Source organism: Monodelphis domestica, chromosome 2 (genome assembly GCF_027887165.1).
Source record: "Monodelphis domestica isolate mMonDom1 chromosome 2, mMonDom1.pri, whole genome shotgun sequence".
Lineage (NCBI taxonomy): Eukaryota > Metazoa > Chordata > Mammalia > Didelphimorphia > Didelphidae > Monodelphis > Monodelphis domestica.
In genome coordinates, this window is record NC_077228.1 from 463,057,172 (window position 1) to 463,082,858 (window position 25,687).

Genomic DNA, 25,687 nt, shown 5'->3' on the forward strand with positions numbered 1-25,687 from the left:
TAATAATGGGTGACAAATCAGAATTAAACTAGCTGCCCCATGGCAGTCTTAAAGCAAAGCTTCAACTGTGATTGGTAAACATAAAATTAGGAAAAGACACAGGAAATGACGCAAAAGAAGTATCTTTAAAAGGAGCTGTCACTTCCTGTGAGAGTGAGTTCTTCATTCTTTGGAATGGAGACTGGAGACAATTCTTCATTCTTTCTAGTAGAGGCTGAGCCTGAGACACTGTACCTGGTGAGGCTGTTCTAAAATCTCTTCCTTTGAACTGACACATGGTAAGAGAAAAGCTGACTTTAATTGCTGGATTTTCTGGGAAAAAAAATAACCTTAGGAGAGACTTCCCTTTTGAGAGTGACTTAGATATCTTACCTTATCCTCTCTCTGATTTTCTTACTTCACTCATTCTACATTTTGCAAATAAATTGTAAATAAATCTTTATTTATAAAAAATTAAATTCCTGGTGACCACACTCTTAAATAATCCAGTCCAACCCTTTTAAAATTAACTCCTTTTTCCCCTTACACTAGATAAGACCATACCTAGTATGTTGCCTAGTATAATGTTGAGTATACAATAGTTGGTGAATTGAATAGAACTGTTCATTATCAGTTTCTAAATTATTTTTGCATCAGTTATCAAACAATAGTCATTTGGTAAGTACCTATTAGCTAACAGGAATTATGTTAGGAATCAGTGATACAAAGATAAAAATGAATTAGTCCTTACTTTTAAGATTACATTTTTATGAAGTGATAATACTTAAGTATATACAAATAAATTCAAGGTGATTTCAGGATTATTCTTAAGTGAAACTTCAATGTTTGCAATAATTTTATATCTCCCTCTCATTCCTAGCATTTAAAGTAGAACAAAAGATTCTGTCTGCAATCAAGCAATAATTTTTGTAATTTGGGAAACTGATTTTAAATGATTAGGTAAGATCTGTCTGATTTTCCATTCAGTCAAGACTTATTAATTCTGACCAATATGTTCCACACTCCACCCCTACTTCTTATTCTTTCTTCTTTTCTTCAGTCTCCAAGATGTTGGGTCCATGAGTGTATTAGAACCACTTGAACTATGGATTGAGTAATTAATTTTCAATGTGAGAATTTATAGGTCAGAAATTGGCAAAGACCAAAAAGTCATGGTTTGATCTGTTGGTTTTTTGTTGTTGTTGTTGTTAATTTTCTAGACAAGAAAGTGATGGAGAAAATATAAATAATAATGATTAAATTTTAAAATGCATTATGTGTTTTCCAGAGAGCTGGTTAAACAGTTACCAGCACAATTGTTTTCATACCTCCCCACAATGCCTTAAAACCAATAGACCCAAAAGGGCAAATATTATATATATAGAATCATTCTACACCCAGAGGTGACATTTTAAGCATAAATACATTATATATTACTCCTTTCCTATTTATTATTTTCACAACAATTAATTACCCATAATATATCTAAAACAAAACAAATTATCAACCACGCCTAAATATGTTAAGAAGTCCATTTCCATTTGAATTCACCTGACACATACTGAAATAGATTACCTTAATAAGGCACTAATGAGATCATTATAACTAGTTTTTGTCTGTATTTAAGAAACTGATTTAGGTACTCATTAATGATTAGCTACTGAAAAACTTAGTTTATCCCTTGAGCTATTTTTAGATCTCCCTCTATACTGTAATTACATATATTCAATCATCAAACTTCCCTGGTGCTGAACACAAATGAACTTTGAATAAGAACAAGTAAGTAACAAATCTTTGCAGCTTAAAAAGGTTAATCTTTAAATGGATCAATGGAGTGCTACACTCTTTACCCATTTCAAGTGTTTTTATCTGAGAAAAAGACACATTAACACAAGCTATTTCATATTTTCCTGACAGGTCTCATAGACACATTTTCCTTGGAATACTTGACCCATTTGTTCCTTGAACCTTTTGACTAAATAGTATACCAATTTCTGAGAGATGAAAATGTAAGACGGTTGCATATAATCTTTCTTTTTAGTTGTGCTGATTAGGTAAAAATAAATTTTACAAAGGTATACTTCTCCTCCTTAAATAATTTTAGTATTAGTTATAAAATCAAGTCCTTTGGACTGAGCATGAAATGTAAGAATATCAATAGGAGAAAGCTTTCTTCTTGGCTTTGTTTTTTTTTTTTTAATATCTCATCCCCAGAACTTTGCAGTGTTTTGACATAGGATCTTAAATGCTTGTCTCCCAGAATGGTCCAGGAAACTGGCCTTCTTTCTGTTCATACACAGTGTTCCATCACTTATTGTCATGTCTTTGAATTGACTGTTTCCCATGCAGGAAATGAACTCCTTCCTCACCTCTACCTCAAAGAATCTGTTTTATTCTTCAAATCACAGCTCAAGCATCACCTTCTGCTTTGAAGTCTTTCCTCAATGCCCCTCCCTGAATTGCTAGTGCTGTCCTTTCTTAATTCCTGTTGATTTTTGCATTTATTTTGTATTATATATATATATCATATATAAAATACATTTACATATACATATATATATGTGTATATATTTATATACTTAGAAGTTGCCTTTCCTATCTTTTATAACTCCTTCCTTCAGGCCCAAGAAGCTAGAATCTCCTCCAGAAGAAGTACTTTTCTTTTTTTTTTTTTTGCTATATTTATGCCTCTTATCTAGCACAGTGCCTGGCACATAGCAGATGCTTAAATATGTTTGTTGAATATGTTTTAAAAATTGGGAAAATAAAATATCACTGGATATTTTAGGTGTCTAAATAAAGAGAAGTCAGGTCTATGATGGCTTGTTTCCTTTTCATTTACTATAAAATAGATGATCTGCATGATAGTTTAAAGATGACTTATAAAGGATATTATACCATGTTTACAATAAAAATAATTTCTTATCACTAATCCTATAAAGGTAAGGAGCTAAATTTTAGATGCACTTATGACCCCTAAACCCCAACCTCCATTTCTAACTTGTTTAGTTCTTTTAGAGATCTGAGAAAAGGCTCCCTATGGCAGATTTATGAGAAGACACAAGAGTCAAACTTGGTAGAAAGGCATAGATGGGTTAGGATCCTTGGAGAAGTGCCCATATCTATGAGATCACAGACCTAGGAAGAATCAAAACATAATTCTTTAAAAATATTGTTGTTCTTATTATAAATGATGTCAAGGGCCACACTCAGCATTTTCTGAATCTTGAAGACTCCACCATTAGGGACATTAAAAATGAAAAAGGAAATTGATCCATTTCATGAAAGGGAAAACATATAAAATACCCATGTTCTGAGTAGAATGGCCAATCTCCACAGGACATCATTTTTGAATGTTGTACAGTTACCTCCATGGTGCCTGAATAATGGTAGTTAAATCCTTAACGGTGAGGGGCCTTGCTTTTGTGAGTTTATAGCCAGGGCTTTTGGAAGTAGGGAAAATATACTATTTATAAATTTGAAAGCCTTTTGCATTTATCTAGGAATATAGATATTGTCAATATGTGATTAAATGAAAAAAATAGTATCACAGCAGTATTTTTCCTGAAGGATTTGTATATGCTTATTGCTTTTTTTTTTTTTGGAAGGAGGGGATAAAACATTTATGTGGTTCTTTCTATAGAGCTCTCTTTCTTGCATGAATATACACATATGAAAACGCAGGTGTCTTGCTTGTCTGATCTATATCATTTATATTTATTTGAAACTTCATAGCCCCCCCTACCCCCAAATTTACTAGAGGTTGTGATAATAAGAGCCAAATCCTTCTACAATAATTCCTCTTCCAGAAGAGATAGCTTGGCATGGACATGGAGGAGGAGTATAAGAGAACATCTGCATGGAGATCCTGCCTATAGGATTCTGGGGCAGCCTTTTGGTCTATCTGACCCTCAAACAACTTCTCTAAAATGAGGAGAATCATATTTGTAATACCTATATTGTGAGAGGAAGTGTAGCATATTACATAGAGAATTGGCCTTGGGACTGAGGAAAGCTGGTTCAAGTCCTACCGTTGATATGCTGGATGTGTGACCCCAGACAAATCATTGCACCTCAATGACCTCAGAAAATCTCTAAACCTACTGATTATAGAGCAGAGGCTTCCCTGCATTGTCATGGGGACTTTTCTCCTTCAAGACGTGTCTAATCAATGAAATTACCAGTACAATCCCTATTCTTAGACTTGTGAGGAGGCTCAAATGAAGCAATATATCTAAAGTGGTCTGCAAACTTTAAAATGCTAGATAGAGGTGGATTATTATTATTATTATGAGCAAATGTTCAAAGAAATGAAATCCAGTTACATGTTCACAATTAATCTATCCAAAGTTCACTTAGATTTTCGGTTTAGAGTTAGAGAAAGCATTAGACTGTAGAGGAAAAATGGGATTTTTAGTTATTGCCATCATTACTAACTGATTATAGCAACAACAACAATAATAATAACTGACATTTATATAGCACTTTAAAATTGTCAAAGGCATTCTATACATCATCTCATTTGAGCAGAAAGCTATTAAGGGTCCATTGTGTGCATGACACTATACTAAATATTGACGGGATGTGACATAGCATAAAGAAAATGAAATCTTTATTCTTATAGCTTACAACAGATGTGTGTGTGGGGGAGACAAAATAGCCCAAAATAGCCTATCAGAGCTATGCATAAATAAATGAGGGTACAGTATATATAAATCTGCACATTCATATAAACATATTAGTTGAAGAAGGTGAGTGCTGAGTTGTTTTATTAATGGTAATCAGGGACAAAATTCAGATCACTTCAAGATCCATTGTGATGCGAACAAAGAAGCTTTTGTTTTGTCCCCAACATGTTTTTGTTTTATTTGTTTTTCTGGAATGGAGCTAACTAGACTGAGAATCACAAGGGCAAAAGGAAATAAAAAGACAGGATCTTTTGTTTTTATGTGAATTGCCTTCCCCCACATGTATGGAAGCAGAGAATGAAAGTAATGGAGGGGTTAACCTGAGCTCTAGACCATGTGAGATTGGATGGATGGACATTGATGATGAGAAGTAGGTGGAGATTACACATGGTGAGTATGTGTTTGGCAGAATTTGCTTGAAAATGGAAAAATCTGGCTACCAATTCAAATGTTTTCTTTGACATTAAAAAACTGGCATTTTGCAGTCAAATAGCAGGATCTAAATAAAATTATTAGTTTTTAGACAAATATATTTTAAAGGATATAAACAATTAGGTGGTATATTGTGCTAGATTTGGAAGCAAGAAGACCTGAATTCCAATCTGGTGTGGGTTCAGTCTGGTCTGGACTCACAAGAGCTACACAATCCTGAGCAAGTCACTGTTTGCCTCAGTTTCCTTATCCATAAAATGTAAAATGGGAATAATAAAAGCATCTACCTTTGAGAGTTGTTTTGAGAATCAAATAAGATAATTGTAAAGTGCTTAGCACAGTGCCTGACACATAGTAAGTACTTAATAAAGCCTTTTTATTCTCCTTCCTGTTCCTCTTTTTCCTCCCTACTCTTTTCTTTCTGACTCCAATTTCAATTCTACATTCTTTCTACTACATGGATTCAGGATTTAGCTCTGCTATTCCTTAGCTCTATGATCTGGAGCAAGTCACATTATCTTTTTTAGCCTGATTGCTTCATCTAGAAAAGAGAGATGAACCACCCACAGAACAACCCACAGAACTGTTCTTAGGAAGATGTTTGGTAACTGTAAATACCCATATCAATTTGACTGCATAAATTAGATTTAGAACCTGAAGGGGCCTTGATGACCATCTAATCCATCATCCTCATTTTACATTTTGAGAAACTGAGGTCCAGAGAAAAGTTAAAATACTTGCCTAAGACCACATAAATTGTATGCAACAGATCCAGGATTCAAACCCAGATTCTTTGACTCTAAATTCTACACTCTTTTTGTTATGTTACATTGCCTCTCTATGGTTAGAAGACTGTTTTCACCTTCAAGTGGCTTATAAATCACTCATAGTAGTTTCTTATATGTGTTGACATTTTTCACACTCTATTTTGAAGCCATTTATTATATGCATGTCTTATTTCTTCCAATAAACTGTAAGTTCCTTGAGGTTAGAAATCTTATCTTATCCAGCTTTGGGTTTTATTTTGCTGTTTTTCATAATGATTCAATTAAGGGAAAGTATTTTTGAAATAAGTATATGATAGTATAAAACAAAATACATCTAGAGATATAGAAGTGATTGAGAGGAAGGGAAGTCTTAAAGTCATTTAATCTTACATCATCCAAGAAAAATCTTCTGAACATGGCTAATTTGGAGTTTTTCTTTGCAGTTATCCTGATATATTCATTAAATATGACCTGTGAACTAGTTCTATGCTAGGTCTTGGCCTAGGGATTTGGAGTTAGAAAGGGAAGAGAAGAGAAGAGAGAGGATGGGGAAAGAAGGGAGGGGAAAGGAGAGGAAGGGAAATGTTAAGGACTTTCAATGATCCAGGTATTGTACTAATCTACAAAAAGTAGAAGAATCAGAGAAAGGATGTGTAGGATATTATGAACTAAAATTCTAGAGGGAAAATTAGCCAAGGAAAAATAGGAAGAACTTATAGATTAACTTCTGAATGCTCCAAAAAGAAATAATTACAAAGAAAAGGGGGAAATTGTTATTTAAAGAGAAATATATGGATACATAGGGAACTACTGAACTAGCTTGGTTGGAAAAAAAAGTAAGGGTACTTACTACAGCCCATTTTAATATTAACACTTTATAATGAGTTGAGAACAAATCTCAGTCACCCAAGGGCCTTAAACTGAGTGCAAAAAGATTACCAATTGTAATGATTCCTCTTCATATTTGACCAAGAAATTCTTCCTTCCCTATCCTTTCCTCTGACCAGAACATGGCCTTCCATTTTTGAAGGGTCCAGAGGGTATTGTTCCTTCCATATTTTCTACTGGGGAATGGAAAGGAAAGCTAAGGATAACCAAAAATGGTTTTGTTTGTTTGGGTAAAAAGAAGAGACCTCCCAACCGCAAAAAACTTAAGACTGCAATGTGGTATGAATGGGATAAGAGGATGATCACATGATAATAATATTTATCAGGTTTTTCTTAATGTTTACAGAGTACTTTATTATACCTTATTTCATTCCATTCTCACAAAAATCCTGTGATATAAATGTTGTTATTATTATCTCCATGTTTCCATATGGGGAAACTTAGGATGAGAGTTTTAGTACCTTACTTAAAGTTACATAGTTAGAAAGTATCTGAAGCAGAATTTTAACTCAGTTACTCTTCCTGATTCTGATCCAACATTTTATGTTCTATGCTACCTAGTTTCCTAAAGGACACAAAGTAGAACTTGAAGAAGACAGACTTGATGAACCCCACACAATATTCTTTGGAAGATGTTTATTTCAATCTGTATATGTAAAATCTATAAAGAATTCCCTTTATAAAATATCAAAGTAGTCACATCATCTTTTCTTGAAGACCTCAAGGGAAGTAGAACATAAGATATCTCAAAGAAGCCTATTGTCCTTCTGAATAGTTCTGTTAATTTAAAAAAAATTAAGTATAAATTAGCCTTTTGTAGTTTTTACCCAAATTCTACCCTGTGGACACAAACAAAATGAATCCAATCTAAGAACTCTGGTTGTTAACCTGTGAGCAGAAAGGGAAAGACAAAATGTGTCCAGGAATTTTTTCTTTCATGAGGTTGAGTATGTGTAGCTTCCATGTATTTTTTTTTCTACAAGACAGTCAGTCATTCCTGCCTCAGGAGAAATTGGGAAGATCCTTTCACTAAAGTCTAAGTTTGCTTTAAGTTTTGTTGTACTTTCAGTATCCCTCTAGAAGAAAGGCTATATGTGGAAAGGAGCTTAAAGGAGCCAAGTAGGTCTCCTTTTCTAGGTGATTACAAAGGAAAGGAAAAACATTCATGTTCCCAAAAACCTAGGGCAACAACATTATCTTGAGGGTAGGCAAGTAATTGAAATCCGCCCCTTAGGAAGCACTAAGGTTCTATAGTTCTAAATTGCTTAATTCCTTTTTTTAGTACAGCTCTAATCACCAAAATTTAATGAGGAGTTATCTTTTTGGTATGGGCATGGAAAGATTATGAAAAAATTGGGAAATATTTGTCCTGAGGAATACTATTTGTTCCTTACTGCCACCCAATTAATCAGTCATCAAGTAATAGAAGTACACGGACTGCTGCTTGGAGTGAGTCACAGGTCATCAGAAGAGGCAAAGAATTCTTTGTTGGTGCAATAGATGACCATAGAACTGAATAAGAAGAGAAAAATGCACAGTAGAGAGGATGTTGATTAAAATGTTGGTAGAACCCAATTGTTTTTGTAAATATCAAACACTCTGAAAACAAGGTGTGTCTTTGTGAACTTTCATTCCAAATATCCTTATTTGAGATGGGGAAGGGAAAAGAGGGAGCAAAGGAGCAAACAAACAATGGACAGATTCAATCATTTGAAGTATTGATTTTTCAATTCCTGAATGAAGTTAGTATCCTGATATATTTTGCTCAGGATTCTTGCCTCCCAGGCATCTGACTTTCCAGTGTTCCACATGAGCAAGAATAGGTCTTGGCTGACTTTATAGTTTGATTGTATCATAAGATAAACATTTTCTTTTATTTTAGTTTGCCCTTTTTGGTTGTATTGATCTCTTTTAAAGATATTATCTCTTAGTGACTAGAAGTCTTCCTATAAAAGTTGGATCCTGAAGATGTCCCTGATTAGGTACAGCCATTCTTGGTGACCTCTGAGGTCTTTTCTGATTCATATTGTGAGATTTTGTGCATGTAACACTGTGTGATTATGACTAATGAACCAGTAAATACTCTTTAAAGATGCTCTATAAAGGTGTATCACTTTCCTCTTATTTCCCTAGCTTAATAAGCATCTAAGAATCACTAGTGCCTCAGAATTTACAGAGGAGACACTTCAGCACAGATTAAAAAGTGACAAGAGGAAGGCAAAAAATAAGTCAATCTAGAAGAGGATAATGTTCTAATGAGGTAGCAGGGACTTTTTTTTAAAGTGACTTCTTCTGAATGACTACCATCTAATGACCATTTTATTTGAAAGCAGAATGAATGCACTGAAAACGTTGAGGGAATATCCAATTGTATTGAATGGTAAATCTGGTAAATTCATGTGTCATGAAGCACTTGCCAGTTAAACATTCCCCATGTTCCTAAACCAGAATCTAGCTTGAGAAGATCATCGACCAACACTCCAATTATGTCAAATAACTTGGCAATATTACTAAACCCCAACACAATAAATTCTTGCTGGTGTTCAGACTTAATGAGTACAAAAAAATGGAAAATATGAAGCCAAATAAGGTTAATATTATCAAGTACATTAAAGGGATAGCATATATGTATATATGTGTGTGTGTATATATATATATATATATATATATATATATATATACATATATACAACTCTATGTTAATTTTAACTGCTGAAAGAATCTAAAACACCATAAGCCATGATACTGGCCAGGAAAACAGATGGGAAAACTTACTTGTTTTTGGTAGTTCCATTTTATCTCATCAATATTAACTCTTTTCATTACATTTTCCAGAAATTATTAGTGTTGCTATAGGAAGATCACCATTTGGACTGTGAATCTTAAACCTACTCAGACTATACTTCAGAAGATTTGATTAAGCTATACCCCATTTTTAACAATGGGGGTACTTGATCAGGAATGTATTGAGAACTTTTAAAATTACTCCACCCTACTCACACAGTGCCTTAAGGGAAGATAAAGTTGTAAACTCCTGATTGAGCAATGAAAAGTCCTTAACTCATACTTATAGTAAAGCTAGAACCTTAAGCTAAGTGGTCTATTTTTATATCTAATACAAAAGGTGCTAAGTACCTATAAAATTTAAATTAAACACTAAAAGGTCAAGCAACTTACAGAAGGCAAGCTTAACAAAAGAGATGTGAAGTACTCAGTAGATTTAATCTAACCAGAGAAGGTGAGGACCAAAGAAGATGAGAACTAAGAATGGGCAGTCCTGGGAAAAAGCATCTACTGTGATTGGTAGATGTGAAAATTTAGGGGAGGTGACATAAGAGAAAATTTCTTTAAAAGGAGAAGAAGTCAGTTCAGGTAATGGAGTTTTGGATTGGAAGTCAGTTGTAGTTTGGAAGTTAGTTGGAGTTTGAAGTTCGAAGGAATAGAGCTTGCTTGAAAATGATCTTGTGGTGATTGATAAAGACTGACTCACTCTCGCTTAGGCTGGCCTAGGCCCTTTTCAACTTCTTGGCTATTCTTTCTCTCTCTCTCTCTCTCTCTCTCTCTCTTTCTTTCTCTCTCTCTCTCTCTCTCTCTCTCTCTCTCTCTCTCTCTCTCTCTCTCTTTCTTTCTCTCTCTCTCTCTCTCTCTCTCTCTCTCTCTCTCTGTCTCTCTCTCTGTCTCTCTCTCTCTCTCTCCCCTTCCCTTTATTCCTTCATTTATATTAATTAAAATCTCCATAAATCCTAGCTGACTTGGGTATTTTTGAATATTTGGGAATTTCCCATGGTGACCAGTTATGTTTAGATTTTAAGTCAAAACAATAAAAATTATCTTTTCCAACTTGGCCAAAACCTTTACAGAGTTTGGCATTTACAGTTTTTAACATTCACAGTTTTGGCAACCACATTTTGGCGATTTACAGAACAGAGAGGATATATAAAAATGACCTTTTCTTATAACTCCTTTTCTTTTCTGGCCTTCCACATGATTCCTTTCATTAAACTCTTTATTTTAGCCATATTAAAATACTTGTCCCTTGTTTGTGATACCCCATCTCAGGTATTTATGCATTTCTACTGGCTATTCACCATGCCTAGAATGTTTATCCATTTTTTCATCCTCTTTATATGTTTTCAGCATTTTTATCCATTTGAATTCTTAACTTCCTATATGTATCAGCCAAGTACTATCTTTTTCATTTTTTTTTATTAGCAAGCAAGAAGAATTTCCTGAGGTTCTGTATAGCTTTTCCTGCTTGAATTGATTCTTACAAAAAGTGATGGGATAACAGAGATGGTGATGCCCAAATCATGACATTTGGAAGGAGTTACTACCTTCCTATTAAATGTGCTGGCTCAGAGCTATTAACTAATTGATGTGATGATTGCCATATTTTTTGGTAAAGCATAGAAAATATAATAATATAGCATTTCATTGCCTTTGAACCTCGTGTAAGACTATCAGGTGACAGGTTGGAGGGTGAGAATTTGGTAAATGTCTTTAAGATTATCTAAAACTTGTTTGGAATATGCCTTTTACTTTTATTAAGCTCTCAACTGTGTGTCTGCAACTCTCTGATTTGAAGTTATAAGAAAAATAAATGTATGAAAATCTTTCCCAACACCACAGTGAATTCTTCAAATATTTGATAGAAGTCATATGTGAATCCATCTGACCCTATGGATCTACTCACCCTAGCCCTAGCCCCTTTGGGAAGTCCATTTGTAGCTTATTTAATTTTTCCTCTGAAATTAGGTTGTTCATATTATTTCTTGTTTTGTTAATTTTGTATTTTATATTGTTGCCAGTTTCCATGTTGGGCAAAATATTTTAATGTCCTTTATTCTTCAATTATTGTGAATTATTTTTAATTTTGATATTCATAATTGTGTTTTCCTTTTTCTTCTTTTTCATCAAATTAGCTATGGGTTTGTACAATTTTTAATGTTCCTATTTTATTTGTTAATGCAACATTTTTTTTCCAGTTTTGTTAATATCTTTATTAAGATTTCTATTTTGGTGCTTTATTGGTATTTTTAAGTTTGTTGGTTTTCCTCTATTTGTAAGTAGTAACTAATTGACCATTTTCTTCTCTTTTTAATAATATTTAGAGATATAAAACTTTCCCTTTTATAATATTGTTTGTTACATTGTTCTCATTATCTCTGATAAAATTATATAAAATTTCTAGGATTTGCTCTTTGATCTAACAACTTTTTTGGCTACAAATATTTTTACAGTTTTTTTATAGTTTTCCAGGGATACTTTGACATAATTTTATTATATTTTAATTAGTAAATTATACTTATTAATTTTTTTCTTGTTGTGAGGTTTTTAAGCCCTATGACATGATTAACTTTTGTAAAATAATCATGCATAGCTAAGAATTATTCTTCCTATTCTCATTAAGCAATTGCCATGGGTCTATCATATCTAATTTTTCTAAAATTCTACTTATGGTCTTGCATCTCGGGGGCATACAATGTATATCAACCATGGCTAGGTTTAACTTAGTTCAATTCCTTCATAGCCTTGGTTCAAGTTCATGTCCAATGGCCAGATTTTCTCTGGATGAGTGTTTACCTCAGCTATCATTGAGTTGGCGTCCAGAAGGTCCTGAGTAAAGGTCACCCCTTGATCTTCAGAGCATCAATATTGTGCTGGCTATAAGCTCAAACTTTTAAATTCATGAGGTTATAGATTCTACTCCCTTTACCTGTTTCAATGAGTGAAGGACCCCAAGAGCTCTTTAAAAACCATTAAAACAAAGAATTGGCTGATATTGACAAGTCTTTCTGGATGCCCCCAAAGATAATCAAAGAACCTCTTCTTTACCATATGGCCAGCCAAACAGAACAATGAATAGAATGTCCATACATGCTCTCCACTCTCTGTAAAACAGTCTCTTTCACATAATCACAACTCTTCTAGAATGAGAAAAGAATTTTACAAGCATCTCCACTTGAGGAAATGACATTAGAGGCGATTTGTGCATGCAACAGACTTCCAGTACATTAAAAAAAAAAAGAATTGAAAGAGGTGAAAGCAATCCTGAACTATGCCAAAGGTTTAAAGAAAGAAGGAAGAAAACCACTGAACATGTGGGAACAGAGCAAAAGATATAAAACTATCTTTAAAAAGGAGAAAGTTGAGAAGGAAGGTGATACTTGTCTTCCAAAGAGGAGATGGATACACAAATGATGTCAGGTGAAGATTATATGGATAGGATCAGAAGAGGAAAAGAGATATAGTTGTTCTTGGTGGCTCCCTTCTAAAGAATGGTTAAGTAGTCATGGTTTTTTTTTTTTGTTTGTTTTGTTTTGTTTTTGTCTTCTTAACCTGAGAGGTATTGTCTTCTTGGGATATGTTTCTAAATCCTGACAGCTTCCCATTCTCACCAAACTGTATGAAGATTGCCAGTTTCTGATGATTCATATGGACTTAAATGATGCTCCAAACTGCACTTAGACAGTGTTGTCAGAGGTTAGACAGAGTCTTATATGAGAAACTGAGGAACTTAGTGGTAAAGGTGGCATTTTTATCAGTTGTCCCAGAAGATGGAGATTCAAAAGAGAAAGGCAGATTTTTAAGGTTAAGATCTTATCTGAGACTTGTATTTAAATTTCTGGATCATAATTTAAAATATTGAAACAAAAAGCTCTTGGCTAGGAAAAAAAATCTACCTAAAAAAAGGCTGTTGAGAATATGTTTGCCTAAAGTGTAAATCTTATCAAAAGGGCTTTAAGTGGAAAAAAGAAGAGAGGGAAGAAACTGCCTATGTAGACTCTCTAAGAGAGATATAAAAGATAGTAGCTACAATTTAAGTAGAATTAGATACATTCTGAAATTCAAATGAGAAAAATCAAAGAAAAAAGTCAACAGTAAAAGCTATGACCTCATGTGTCTATGTACAAATGCACAAAGTATGGGCAGCATGCAAGGTGAATTAGAGATCAAAAATCAAGGAAGAAAACTTATCTTTAATGTGTATATATTTTCATGTTCATTTTAAGTTTATAGTTCTCATCTATTTTCAATACCCTTGTCTCAAAATTTCCAGATCATTTTTCTCCTCCCCAAGGAAGCTTACTTGCCTTAAAGTTAAATGGCATAAAAAATTATAAGGGGGTTTCCATTGGTGTTGTTTCTTGAAGATATAAAGTGCAACAAGGGGAGCATTTTTCCCCTCATCTTTCCTAATTAAGTCTCACACTTTCAATAGTGTTAAGGACATAAAGGACCTTAGTGTTTATTTAAGAGACTCCCAATTACTTTACTTGCTCCTGAATAAATAAGAAAGAATTAGGTTTGATTCTAGCCTTGAAGAATTTCTAGCTTTGTGACATGAGGTAAAACACTTAATCTCTCTATTTATCATGTTCCTCATCTATAAATTAGGGATAATAATCCCTAGAAAAGTTCTTTTACAAGGTAACTCATAGGGCTTTTGTGAAGTTTGAAAGGGATTATGCAGGTGAAGTGTTTTGGCTTTACAAATTTTAAATTCCATATAAATATCATTTTGTAGATGAAAAACAACAACAAATAGAAGTTTAGAGTGGAAATGACTTAGCCAAGACCACATAGTAAATTCTTAATCTTCAGAGAAAATAATTTAAAAGATGTGAATTTTAAGATACTACTTGAATTTCAAGCTAAGTTGTCATATTAATACAGCATAAAGGTTTCAACTTCACTTTAGACCAGTATTCCTTTTTTTGTAAACCATGATAGGAGAGAAGTCTGGGAAATCTGGTTCAGTATGAGGTGAGGTGAGATGTTTATTTCTTTTAAACAATATTTGTGTATTTGTGGGTATAGTAGTAAACATGTGATGCTTCAGTTGACTGAAGATATCGTTTATTTCCCCTCCAAGTAAATTTTCTCTGGTTTGTATTTAATAAGTATAAAAACACACAAGGACATAAAATTTGCTTTGAGGTAGAATTACAAGCCTCTATGATTTTAAAGAATTACATATAATAGTATGATGAAGTATTCAAACCAAACTCAAAATCACCTTTAACAAAAACTTCATGTCTCTGAACAAATTATACATTAATATGAAAATTATTACTCATAGGGTAATCCAATAATTTGATCCTGTTTGGATTTATTCAAATTCTGCTTTATTTCAAGTATTTGTCATCTAACTGGAGAAAGAATTAACTATTTGGAAATAACAATATAAATGAGAGAAGCTTCATGGAATCTCTTCCTCAAAAGTATAATTTATTGATGAGGATATTTTATATTGATTAAGATATGATTTGTTAAGGAAGAAAGAAAAAGAAGCAGCTGGGGGGAAAGAGTCTAAAGTTTGATCCCTTCCCTGTCAATGACTTATATGGATCAGTAACTTAGTTCTTTAAACCCTTGATGAGTTAGTATAATTATTATATTCTGTGTTTGCATATAGGAAAGGCAGCTTAGAATAGTGTAGAACAGAGTTGGTCTTAAAGCTAGGAAGACTTTGGGTTTAAGGCTTGATCCTGACATATATTTGCTGCGTGGCTCTAAGCAAGTCATAACCTTCTGGTGCTTTGGGATTATGATACTATAAGGCTATATGTTCTATAGATGGTCCCAGCTTGTATTAGCAGAGGGCATTTCCTCACCCTGGAGTTTCACATACACATCATCATTGTGTTAGTCCTTTCCTTGTAACTATTTTTACTTCTAGCTCTTGGATCATCAATGAACATTTATTTCCTGTACTATATTCCAGGCACTAGTGGCACTGTACCCCCAGAAACTCAGGTAAACTATTAGAAGGGAAATTCCTTTGTTCCCCTATGCCCTTGTGACTCCTAAATCAAAACATCTGACAACTCTTATGAGACCCTGAGATTATTATCATCCTTGGACTGTCCTTTAGATGGACAGAGAGATACACCTCATTGATATCATCAAATTATATCTCAAACATCCATCTGTCCCCTAAACTATGAGGGTCACCCCCCTATATCTCCAGGCAAATCTGGTCAGATAATCAAACCCCCCACCAAAAGCCAGAGTGTTTACCACTCAGAGTCATGTCCTCACTGTTATAAAGAGTATAAAATCCCTAGAATTGATGGCATCTGGGGGACAGCTTTTCCATCCATGCTGTCTTCCAAAGGATCAGCTCCCCATCTTGCTGTTCCACCTTGCTATCTTCCTAGCAATATTCAACATTACTTTTTAAATTAATTAATTTCTCTTTTTTATTTTTAAGCTAAGTTTTGGAGTCTTGCATTCTAACAAAAAGTACCCTTCCTGAACCCCAGGGGTTCACCCCTAGCACCCCAAAACACTAGCACAAAAGTTTTAAAACAGATGAACCCCCAAAACCCACCCCCAAATACATTTTATAGTTATGAATCACACTTTACCCTCACTCCTCATTGCCCCTGTGTACCTATTTCCTATTCAGAGAATGACTAGAATCCATAAATTATTCTCAGTAACTATTACAAATGAATTTTGTCTACCCAATTGTCTGCACCACTGTACTGAATGTCAATGGTGTGATAAGATCTCTTTTATGAGAAAAACCAAGATTCTATGTTCTATTTATTATGTTAGCCAAGAATGAACTCTGACCTTGCTTTTACCATTTGGATGCAGATTAGACATATAGGCACACTAGCTAGGTAGAATAATTTCCTTTCTTTTTTTTTCCCCCTTATAGGAGAAAACTTTTGACTTTATTCTGGAAATAATTTGCTTGATTATTTGAACCTACACCATCAAGGGTTGTAGACTTTTTTCATCTACTTGATCCTGTCCTCAACTTTAATAGATGAGAGTACTTTAGAAGTGAAAATAAACTATTTCCCCCCACTATCACCTGTGAACCCTGAAACAACGATAAAGAATTATGACTCAATAATGTCCAAAAATGGAAAGTTCATCTAATTCTTTATTATAAAAATTGCCACAGTAAGTCAGATGTTTGTGTTCAGGTACCTCCAAGATCACTAGAGACTAGAAATAGCTAATGGCAATTTGATGGTGCTCTAAATGATGGGAATAAATACCCTGGGTTCCAAGTCAGAGGAATGCTGGACATTTCTGTCTGATGCTTTGGGGAATCGAGCCAACTAACGGATAAAGATGGTGAGGAATCTCATTCTAGTCATGCCCTCCTTTCCTAATTTCCCTTTTCACTGTTTTGTCTTCTTTGCCTGTTCCTTGGGGAGCTGAGTGATTGATAGCCTAATCCAATGACTGTATTACAGCTGCCTCAACTTGGACTCTTTTCCTTATCATTAGCAGTTAGCCTATGGTTAAATTCACAGCTCACTGCTTGGTACAGCCCCTGAGATTTCAGGGTCTGGCCTTTAGAAAATATTTAACATAAAACTGAAATCTTGACATACTGAGAACTCAGTTCTCTGCAAGGCTTCTTTAATTAATCCAATGTACTGTAGCATTGTTCTGTATGAGACTGTGACATGGTGAACTGTTTCTGAAGCTTACAGAGATGTGTAGTTCTAAATTAAACAGTCACTGACGTGTACCTACACTGATTTTTTTTTTTTAGTACAGGAGATATGCATGAATCTGAGAATATTTAAATTCAATCTCAGAGACACAATACTCTCTAGTTTTACTTTCATAATAGAACATTTTTGATTAATTTCAAGCTTGAAATCATCCTTTATGAAACACGCACATACACAGGAAGGAGATTTAATAATTCATTATCACCACTGCAAAGGTAAGAAGTCTCCTTAATGTGCTTGTCATAGTCTTTTGGTTAACAAAGTCTCACAAATATTTTCTCAGGAACTGACCAAGCCTCTATTCTATCCACTCTCACCCCCAGTCCCTCCTACCTTTTTTTTTTGACAAAGGATATAGGAAGTCTTTTAGCTTATTTAAAAAAAAGGGGGGGTGTTTGGTCCTATCAGCTTATCTTCAGAATTATAGTTATATTAAAATAGCTATAGAAGGGATGTAGACCTTGATCTCTGCTTTCCACCTTTGCCCCAGCTCCAGTCAGTCGATGAGCTGTAAGCTTCTATGAATATGGCAGCTGAGTCCCAGATGAAAAATTATGCATCTCATAAACTGCTATTCTGCTGAAATGTCAAGCTATGGCAAGGCTGTACCTCAAACTCAGCACTTGGCATTTTCCTTCTGTCTGCTTTGTTGCCATGAAGCAAACATGAACAGTGAGGATTTGTGTAGGGCAGGTAGCAGGCGAGCTCGCTGTCAAAAATCTATTATTAGGGCTCTGATCTCCTGCACAGACCAATGACGGCCGTACACTGAGAAAATCAGGCAGCAGCAAAGACAATATAATAGAAAAGAGAATTCTTTGTGAATCTCTACATGAATATATTCAAATGAGCATTATTTAAATGAGAGATTTTTTTTTTCCTAATGGCTGAGCTGTTCTCAACAGAACTGATAATTTCTAATGGAAAATAGAATTCAGCATCTTTATTTGATAAATCTCTTTTAGACGGTTCTGTTGCGGTTGTTGTTTTGTGTCCAAGTACATACTTTATAATGCTAAGGCATTAATAATTATGATCAGTGAAACTTCTAAGATTGTTAAATCTCCACAAATTTGAACAGAATGCGGATAAATTTTTAGTTCATGGTGATGCTCAGAAGTGAGCAATCTGAGAAAAAAAGAGATGAAGCAGTGAAAATTCTTCCTTTTAGGAATTTTCTTTCTTTCATATTTTTGGTTGGTTTCAATTTTATATGTCCAAGTTAAAACAGGAATTTATGTGGCTACTGAGAGCAAGATGGAGGTCTTACTTTGATTGGCTATCATTTAGGTGGGTTTGATAGAAGGAACCTATTTGCCTAAAATTTTATGAAAGTCTATATGTAAAGTCTTTTGTAAAATTTAAAGCAAGTAAAATAAATGTTATTTTTTCATCTACTGTAAACACAAATTATTTCCTGATGTGCCAGTTGTCGATATTTATTTCTTTGCCCCCATTACTGCATAATTTTTGCATACATTTTGCATTTACTATTTTGTGAACCTCTTATTTCTTCTCCATAAAAATATAAGCTACTTGAGAGTGTGAGCTTTTAAAATTTTTGTCTTTATATTTCTTTCTCTTTATATATATATATATATATATATATATATATATATGTGGACATATAGGCACATCTATATCTATATACTTACCAGAATAAAACTCTTTTTTGCAAGTGGATTTTTTTATATTCACATAAGATGCAAGAATGCAAGATAAGAATCAGTACGATCTTTCTAACACTCTTCTATTAGTAGTAGTATGAAACTACTGGTTACAGAAATAAATTTCAAACATAATTCCTGAGTTTCTAGGAGACAATAATTTTTTTTAATCCTCAGTTTTAAAGAAATGATAATCATAAGATTATCAAGACAACATGAAAGATTATGCTTTTGTATGCACTGTATATAAAATGAGTTGTATGACACTGCCCAACAAAAGTTATTGTGCTATAGTCCTAGGCATAGAGTGAAAAATTTACTCCCCAAATCCATTTAAATCGAACCCAAAACATTAGGGTGGGAGGAGGGTCATGCTTAAACTCCTACTTTCATTCAAAACCATTGACTCGAATAATTAAGGCTTCTTTAAATTGCATAATTTGCACATATACGATTGTGACACTAAGCACAAGTTTGCAAAAACTATTAACCAAATGTCCATTTTATCCTTTCTTATATTTGCTTAAAAAGTTTACAAAGAAAAAAAAGAAGTTAGTATAAGGAAGTGGAACAGTTAACAGACTTTATAGTGAAGAGTTTTCTTGTTCAGTCACATTTAGTTATGTCTAACTTCATAACCTCATTTGGTGTTTTCTTGTTAAAAATACGGGAGTGATCTGCCATTTCTTTCACTATCTCATTTTACAGATGAGGAAACTGTGGCCAAAACACTGAAGTAATTTGCCAGAGTCACACAACCAGAAAGTGTGTGAGGACAGATTTGAACTTCTTGACTCCAGTCCCAATGATCATTCCACTGAGCCTCTTAAGCGAAGATTGGATTATTTTCTAATCATTTGTTATTTATTTATAGACTATAAGCGCTTTTTTTGAATAAGGTATTACTGTTTCCTGAGTAAATATTATTATTTTTAGTCCCTTTATGTAAAAGTGTTCTGTATGTATGTTTTTCAGTTCAGTCCAACCCTTTGTGACTCTATCTGGTATTTTCTTTTCAAAGATACTGAAGTGATTTGCTGTTTTGTTCTCTGCTAATTTTACAGAAGAATAAACTGAAGCCAACCAAGTTAAGTGACTTGCCAACAGTCACACAACTGGCAAGTATCCGAGGCCAGATCTGAACTCAAGGAGATGAGTTTTATGGACTCCAGACCCAATATTCTATCCACTGTACCACCTAACTACTTTGGTACATGTACTAACATGAAAAATGAAGGTCCCAAAAGTTCAAACATGTTTCTTCATTCTAGACCATTTCCCCTCCCAGAAATAATTATAATAACTTGGCAGTGTTTTATCATCAAATAAAAATGGATATCATGGAAATAATTTACTTAATCAGACTATCTTTAAATAGGGTCCAAATGTGATAACCCTAAGAGGAAAGTAATGACACTTCATGAAATTCAAGAAGTGAGACAAATAGAAAAACAATTAGTTGAACTCAAAGCTTTGAAGACAGAATGAGCTATTGGAAAATGTTTTCCTCTTCTCATTAAATCTATTTGTTTAAAATTACCTCACTTCGAATGCATTCTCTTCAAGGAATAATTCTATGACTATTTTTCCAAATGTGGTCATAAAGCTATTTCAAATGAATCAACTTCAAGGAAGCAGTTCCTTTAATTGATGTCTGGAAGAAGAGGATACATAACACTCCAACTTTTTTGTCCAGATCTGTGATTTCATGGCAGTAGGTAGAGAACCTTTGGTGATCAGTGAGAAGATTTATTTCTAATATATTGAATTATTTATATTTCTGATTTTTGAACTGGGGCTGAGATTTATTCCTTGGACCTCCTTACTTATTCCATTTTCCTAGGAAATTCAAGGAGTGCTTCACCCAAAAATTCTCTCCTATTGCAGGGAAAGTGAGATTATGGGGGCTAAAGTCTATAAAAAAAAACAAAACATTTTAGGCTAGGAATGTCTGTGAGTAGCAGGAGAGATAAGAGACCTTGAATCTTGTCTTGAGAAGTATTGAACAAAGTCACCTTGACTAGGCAGAACTTGATTTCTCTTTCTAGACCCTGGAATCATAGGACAAGGCACATGATTATCTACCAAGGAATCAAGGAAGGACTGAGAGGATAATGAGAATAATGAACTTTCTTCATATTGGCTATTTACCAATTAGAGATATCTTGGGAAGTGTGGGAGAGGGCAAAATAATGAGATTCCAACACTTCATTTAATGATCCATATGGCAGAATTTCTTGTCTTTGATCACCAAGAAAGATCATTGACCAATTAATTTATTGTTTATTGCTAGCCTAATCAATAACATGATTTTCTTTCCTGAAAAACCAACCTCTCAGAATTTTTATCATCACTGGCCCTTTCTCCCTAGATTCAGATCAGTGAATTATCAGCAAGTTAAAGTCTTAGAGAGTTGCCTGTGTCCTCTGAGACTGGAAGTGACTTACCCACGGTCACAAAGCTAGTATATTCCAAGGGTGGAACTTTATATGGCATCTTCTGACTGAAGCCAGCTCTCTATCTACTACATCATGCTTCCTCTCTCAGTTGTTAAGTCTCCCTAACAGAATTTCCCCACTTGACATGAAGTCTTTATACAAAAAAGACAAAGAAAATTATGATTTCTTGGCAGTGTTTTATGACAGGAAGAAAAAAGAAAAGAAACTTTTTATTCTTTTAAAAGGCTAGAGTGTATGGTTTGACTGAGTATCTATCTAATCAGCTCATGAATCCACTGGAGAAAACAATCCTTCCTCCACAATGGAAAGCATAGGTGGTATAACCACCAGAAACGGAGTTGTATTTAGCTTTCAGGCTTTTGATTCCATGCTTTAGGCTGCTCTTCTAGAACCCAACTACAAATTCCAGTTCTCTAGGGAACTCTTACAAAGACATTAGTACTGTGCTTTGGTAAATTTTATAAATCGTGTAAAGATAAACTGGCCTATTTCATGCGATTTTTCTCTTTGGAGGTAGCATTTGAGTCTTGACAGCCATGTTCTATATTATCCAGAAAGATTTAGTCACTTTGATTATACTACCTTTTCTAAAATGTGGACATCATTAATATTTAATATGAACTGAGCACAAGTGTGCTTGGCTCTGTTCTGTTATTGCTAATACCATAGATACGTAATTATAGACCTGCTTTTTACCCCCAAATATATTATCCTGCCTCAATCAACTTGCCTTTCAGATTCCATTACTTTCAAATCAAAGTAAGTTTGTTGTTGATTTTTTTTTTGCATTCAATAGAAAAAACTCTATTTATTTTGTTGCTGTAGTGCAGGTCCTTTTAAAAACAGAGGATGTTAAACACAAGGGGGACTTTTCATGGGCCCTATTTGAAATAAGCAACAAACCTTCAAATGTCATGGTGGTGTGCTGTTTTGTTTTGTTTTTAAATAAATGCTCCACACAGACTTAGATCTGCCATAGCCTGAGTGAATATTTATATCAGAATTTAGAAACCTGAGAAATAGAAGATTTTATGGAAATGCTAACTGGCCTTCAGGTACAGCTGGTTTATTTTCAGGTGTTGCTGTGATTTCCAATGCTTGTATGGATGTAGGTAGATTTAAAAATGGTGACACAAAAGACTTTCCCTAATGCTATAATTCTGTAGTTTTATTAGACTGAGTTACAGCATGGAGAATATTCAGAAACTGCAGTATAAATGAGAAAGTGTGAATGGTACTACTTATATAAAATACTACTGCAATAGTTGTTTTATTAATTTTTAATGTTCAGCACCCTCTGTGACCTCCTTTATTCTTTTGCTGTCAACATGGCAGGCTGGAAAAATTGAAATGGGCTGACAGAAAACATAGTGCACATTACAGCCCAACCCAAAGTGTCTCTTGAGCACACTCGTGCGTGTGCACACACACAAACACACACACAAACTCACACACTCACACACACATACAGTCCATCTTTGTTTTTCTAACACTACAACAATTTAGGACTTTGGTCCCCAGTCACCATAACTTGAGATTGTGTGTGTGGACCAAACAGGTGCCCTTCTCTAGCTTCTTTCCATCCTGTATTGTTTGTCCAAATGGTATCCAATTAGAGCCATAATGGGGCTCTTTCACCAGGGTTCCTACATCCTCCTTCTGCTCTCCACACATAAAACCACAGCATGGACTGAAGCTTTATTTGGGTCTATCAGGTCTCGTCCATATGCACATTTTGGTTTGATTCAGCACTGTTTTTCTTGAACAGTGGGACGCTATTATGTTATGTATATTTACCACTGTCTCTATCACCAAGGAGACTAATCCCCATACCAGTACAGTCAAGAACCTCACAGCATTGTCTCAGCAAGACCTAGTTCATGTTGTCACAGCAACAGAGTGCGCCGGGTCAATGAATTAATACATTAGTGAGGGCAGACACTGAACAGGATCATGGGCTTAAAACTTTTCATTATTGTCCTTGCTGTTGTTATTACTACTACTATGATTATTCTTTAATGTTAGCACTAAGAGATTAAAAACAAAAAAAGACCAAATAAAGGGGCAAGGATTAGATCACAAAAAGATCTTGTTCTCTGAATCTATCGAGGCAAATTTTTTAAATGGCTTATTTTGGATGAAGTTAAGACAGACTCTATTTGAAGAAAGTAGACGTGAGAGGAAGAAAGAAAGGGAATTTTGTCTTTTCAAGATGTGCCACAATCAGGATACTTTCCCCTTAATGTTCTTTTTTCATTAGTCTCTGTCTACTATGGAGCATGATGATTGTGATGATGAGAAATTATAGGGAAAAGCAGAGGCCACAGGAGTGTAGGATTTCCCATTCCTCAGGTGACCCCCTACCCTGGTATTCTGTTATTCCATTCTAACATGAAGGAAAGAGCATCATGCGAGTTTTCACACTTGATTCTGGTCCATCTGTCCTGACTAGGAGGAACCTCGATTGGCAGGGAATTTTAAGAACACAGTATCAGAGAAGACAAGCTATTCTGGTCTACTCTGAGACTACCAAAGGGCTCACAGGATGCACAACACAAGACAAGGGGTGAAACCTACCAGATATGCTACCATATGTGGTCTTCTTCCCTAAACCAATTGCGGGCCACGGAGTGCCGTCTGCTTTGAGTCCCATCAGGCCCAAGACAGTGTTGGTGGCGGTAACACCATCTGCACCACCTGTATGAAGAAAGAAGTCAACATTCACTTGGAGTTAGGGTGACAAGAATAAATGAAGTCTTTTCAAACCTAAAAGCTGAAGAATAGACTTGGAAACAGTGCCCAAGTTTGAGAATATCCCCTTGTCTTCCCTCCTACCTACTTTAATTTATTCATCTAACATTCCTTCAGAAAACATTTATTAAATGCTTACTGAGTGTAGAGCATGAGTATAGGTATTGGGGAACAGATGAAGCACAGTCCTTGACTTTATGGAGTCTGTAGTTTGATAGGAAAATAACACTAATCCCTGGGAGTCATACACAAAAGCATTTGTAACTTTAAAACTCTTTAGAAATGCAAGTTGTAATTACTTCATTTAACAAAGAATCAGGCACAGTGTTCACCTCTGGGGATGAAAGATAAAGAACTAAATAATCCCTACTATTATAAAAAATAGACATGAATCCAGGACTTCAATTCCCACAAGCCCTTGCTCCACTTCCCCAAAATGCTTTGTAATCTCACTGAATTCTCAGGTGGGCCGAGATCGAGAAGGGGTTTAACCTGATTGCAAAGGCTTTTGTGGTCTCTTTTGGACTTCCATTTTGGAGCAGACGTGGCTCTTCTGTGATATGAGATTATCTTGTCTAGGCCTCTCTGGCCTAGGCACATGTTTCTTATCCTGTATTTTCTTTAATCCTTAACCTTTAATAAACCTCATAAAATATAATACTCCTTGCAAAGAGAAACTAGTTTCTACCTGCCTCAGTCTCCCCAAAATTTTAATCTTTACACTATCAAAGAATTTATGATCCTGTGAGAGAAGTGCTATCATTATCCCCATTTTACAGAAGGAAAGGTAAGTGATCTGTCTAGTCATATTCCTAGTACGTGTCTGCTGAGGGATTTGAACTTGGGTCTTCCTGACTAATGCTAGCACCCTATCCACTATGGTATTACTGTCTCTCAAAAAATACAAACAGAAGACCATTATCTCCAAAGTTACACAGTGAAGGCTTGAGAGATATGTAAAACAAAATGCTATAGGAAATCTAAGAGAAAAAGTCATTGTAGTAGACAGGAGACATCAGAAAACATTTTAAGGAAAAAGTAACATGGACATTGAGCTTTAAAGGGTGGGTAGCAATTCAAAAGTTAAATAAGGGCAATGATCTGAGGGAGGGACTTTCCTGATAGAAAGAATAGCATTCATGATGAGATTCTTGGGATTGTAACTCAAAATAGTGGAGAGAAGACTTTTTAATTACCCTGTATTATATTCTATTTGTATGAGACTACAAGGGATAAATGTCTCTTTGTAAAAATACCTTTTAAAAATTATACCACATTCGAATCAAGAACACTTGTGATACCCAGTGGAATCGCGCGTCGGCTATGGAATAGGTGGGGGGTGGGGGGTGGGAAATGATCTTTGTCTCCAATGAATAATGCTCGGAAATGACCAAATAAAATAATGTTTAAAAAAATCCAGTATATTGACCTGTAATCTGGAAAAAATAAAATAAGAATTTAAAAATAAATAAGAAAAAAATTATACCACATATATAAAATATCAGAAAGCAATGTCTTGGATAAAACAAACTCAAAAGATTTCTTAAGTCATTCATTCATTCATTC

The 25,687-nt window shown here is 34.6% G+C and overlaps 1 protein-coding gene across 1 annotated transcript in view; it reads right to left on the bottom strand.

Moving 5' to 3' along the window:
• Window positions 1-25,687, bottom strand: part of DPYD (dihydropyrimidine dehydrogenase) — a 1,041,936-nt gene that overhangs the window by 243,414 nt on the left and 772,835 nt on the right. Inside the window, exon 18 of the mRNA XM_007485012.3 lies at window positions 23,948-24,067. Within this exon, the coding sequence (XP_007485074.2) occupies window positions 23,948-24,067 (120 nt within the window). The remainder of the gene's footprint in view (window positions 1-23,947; window positions 24,068-25,687) is intronic.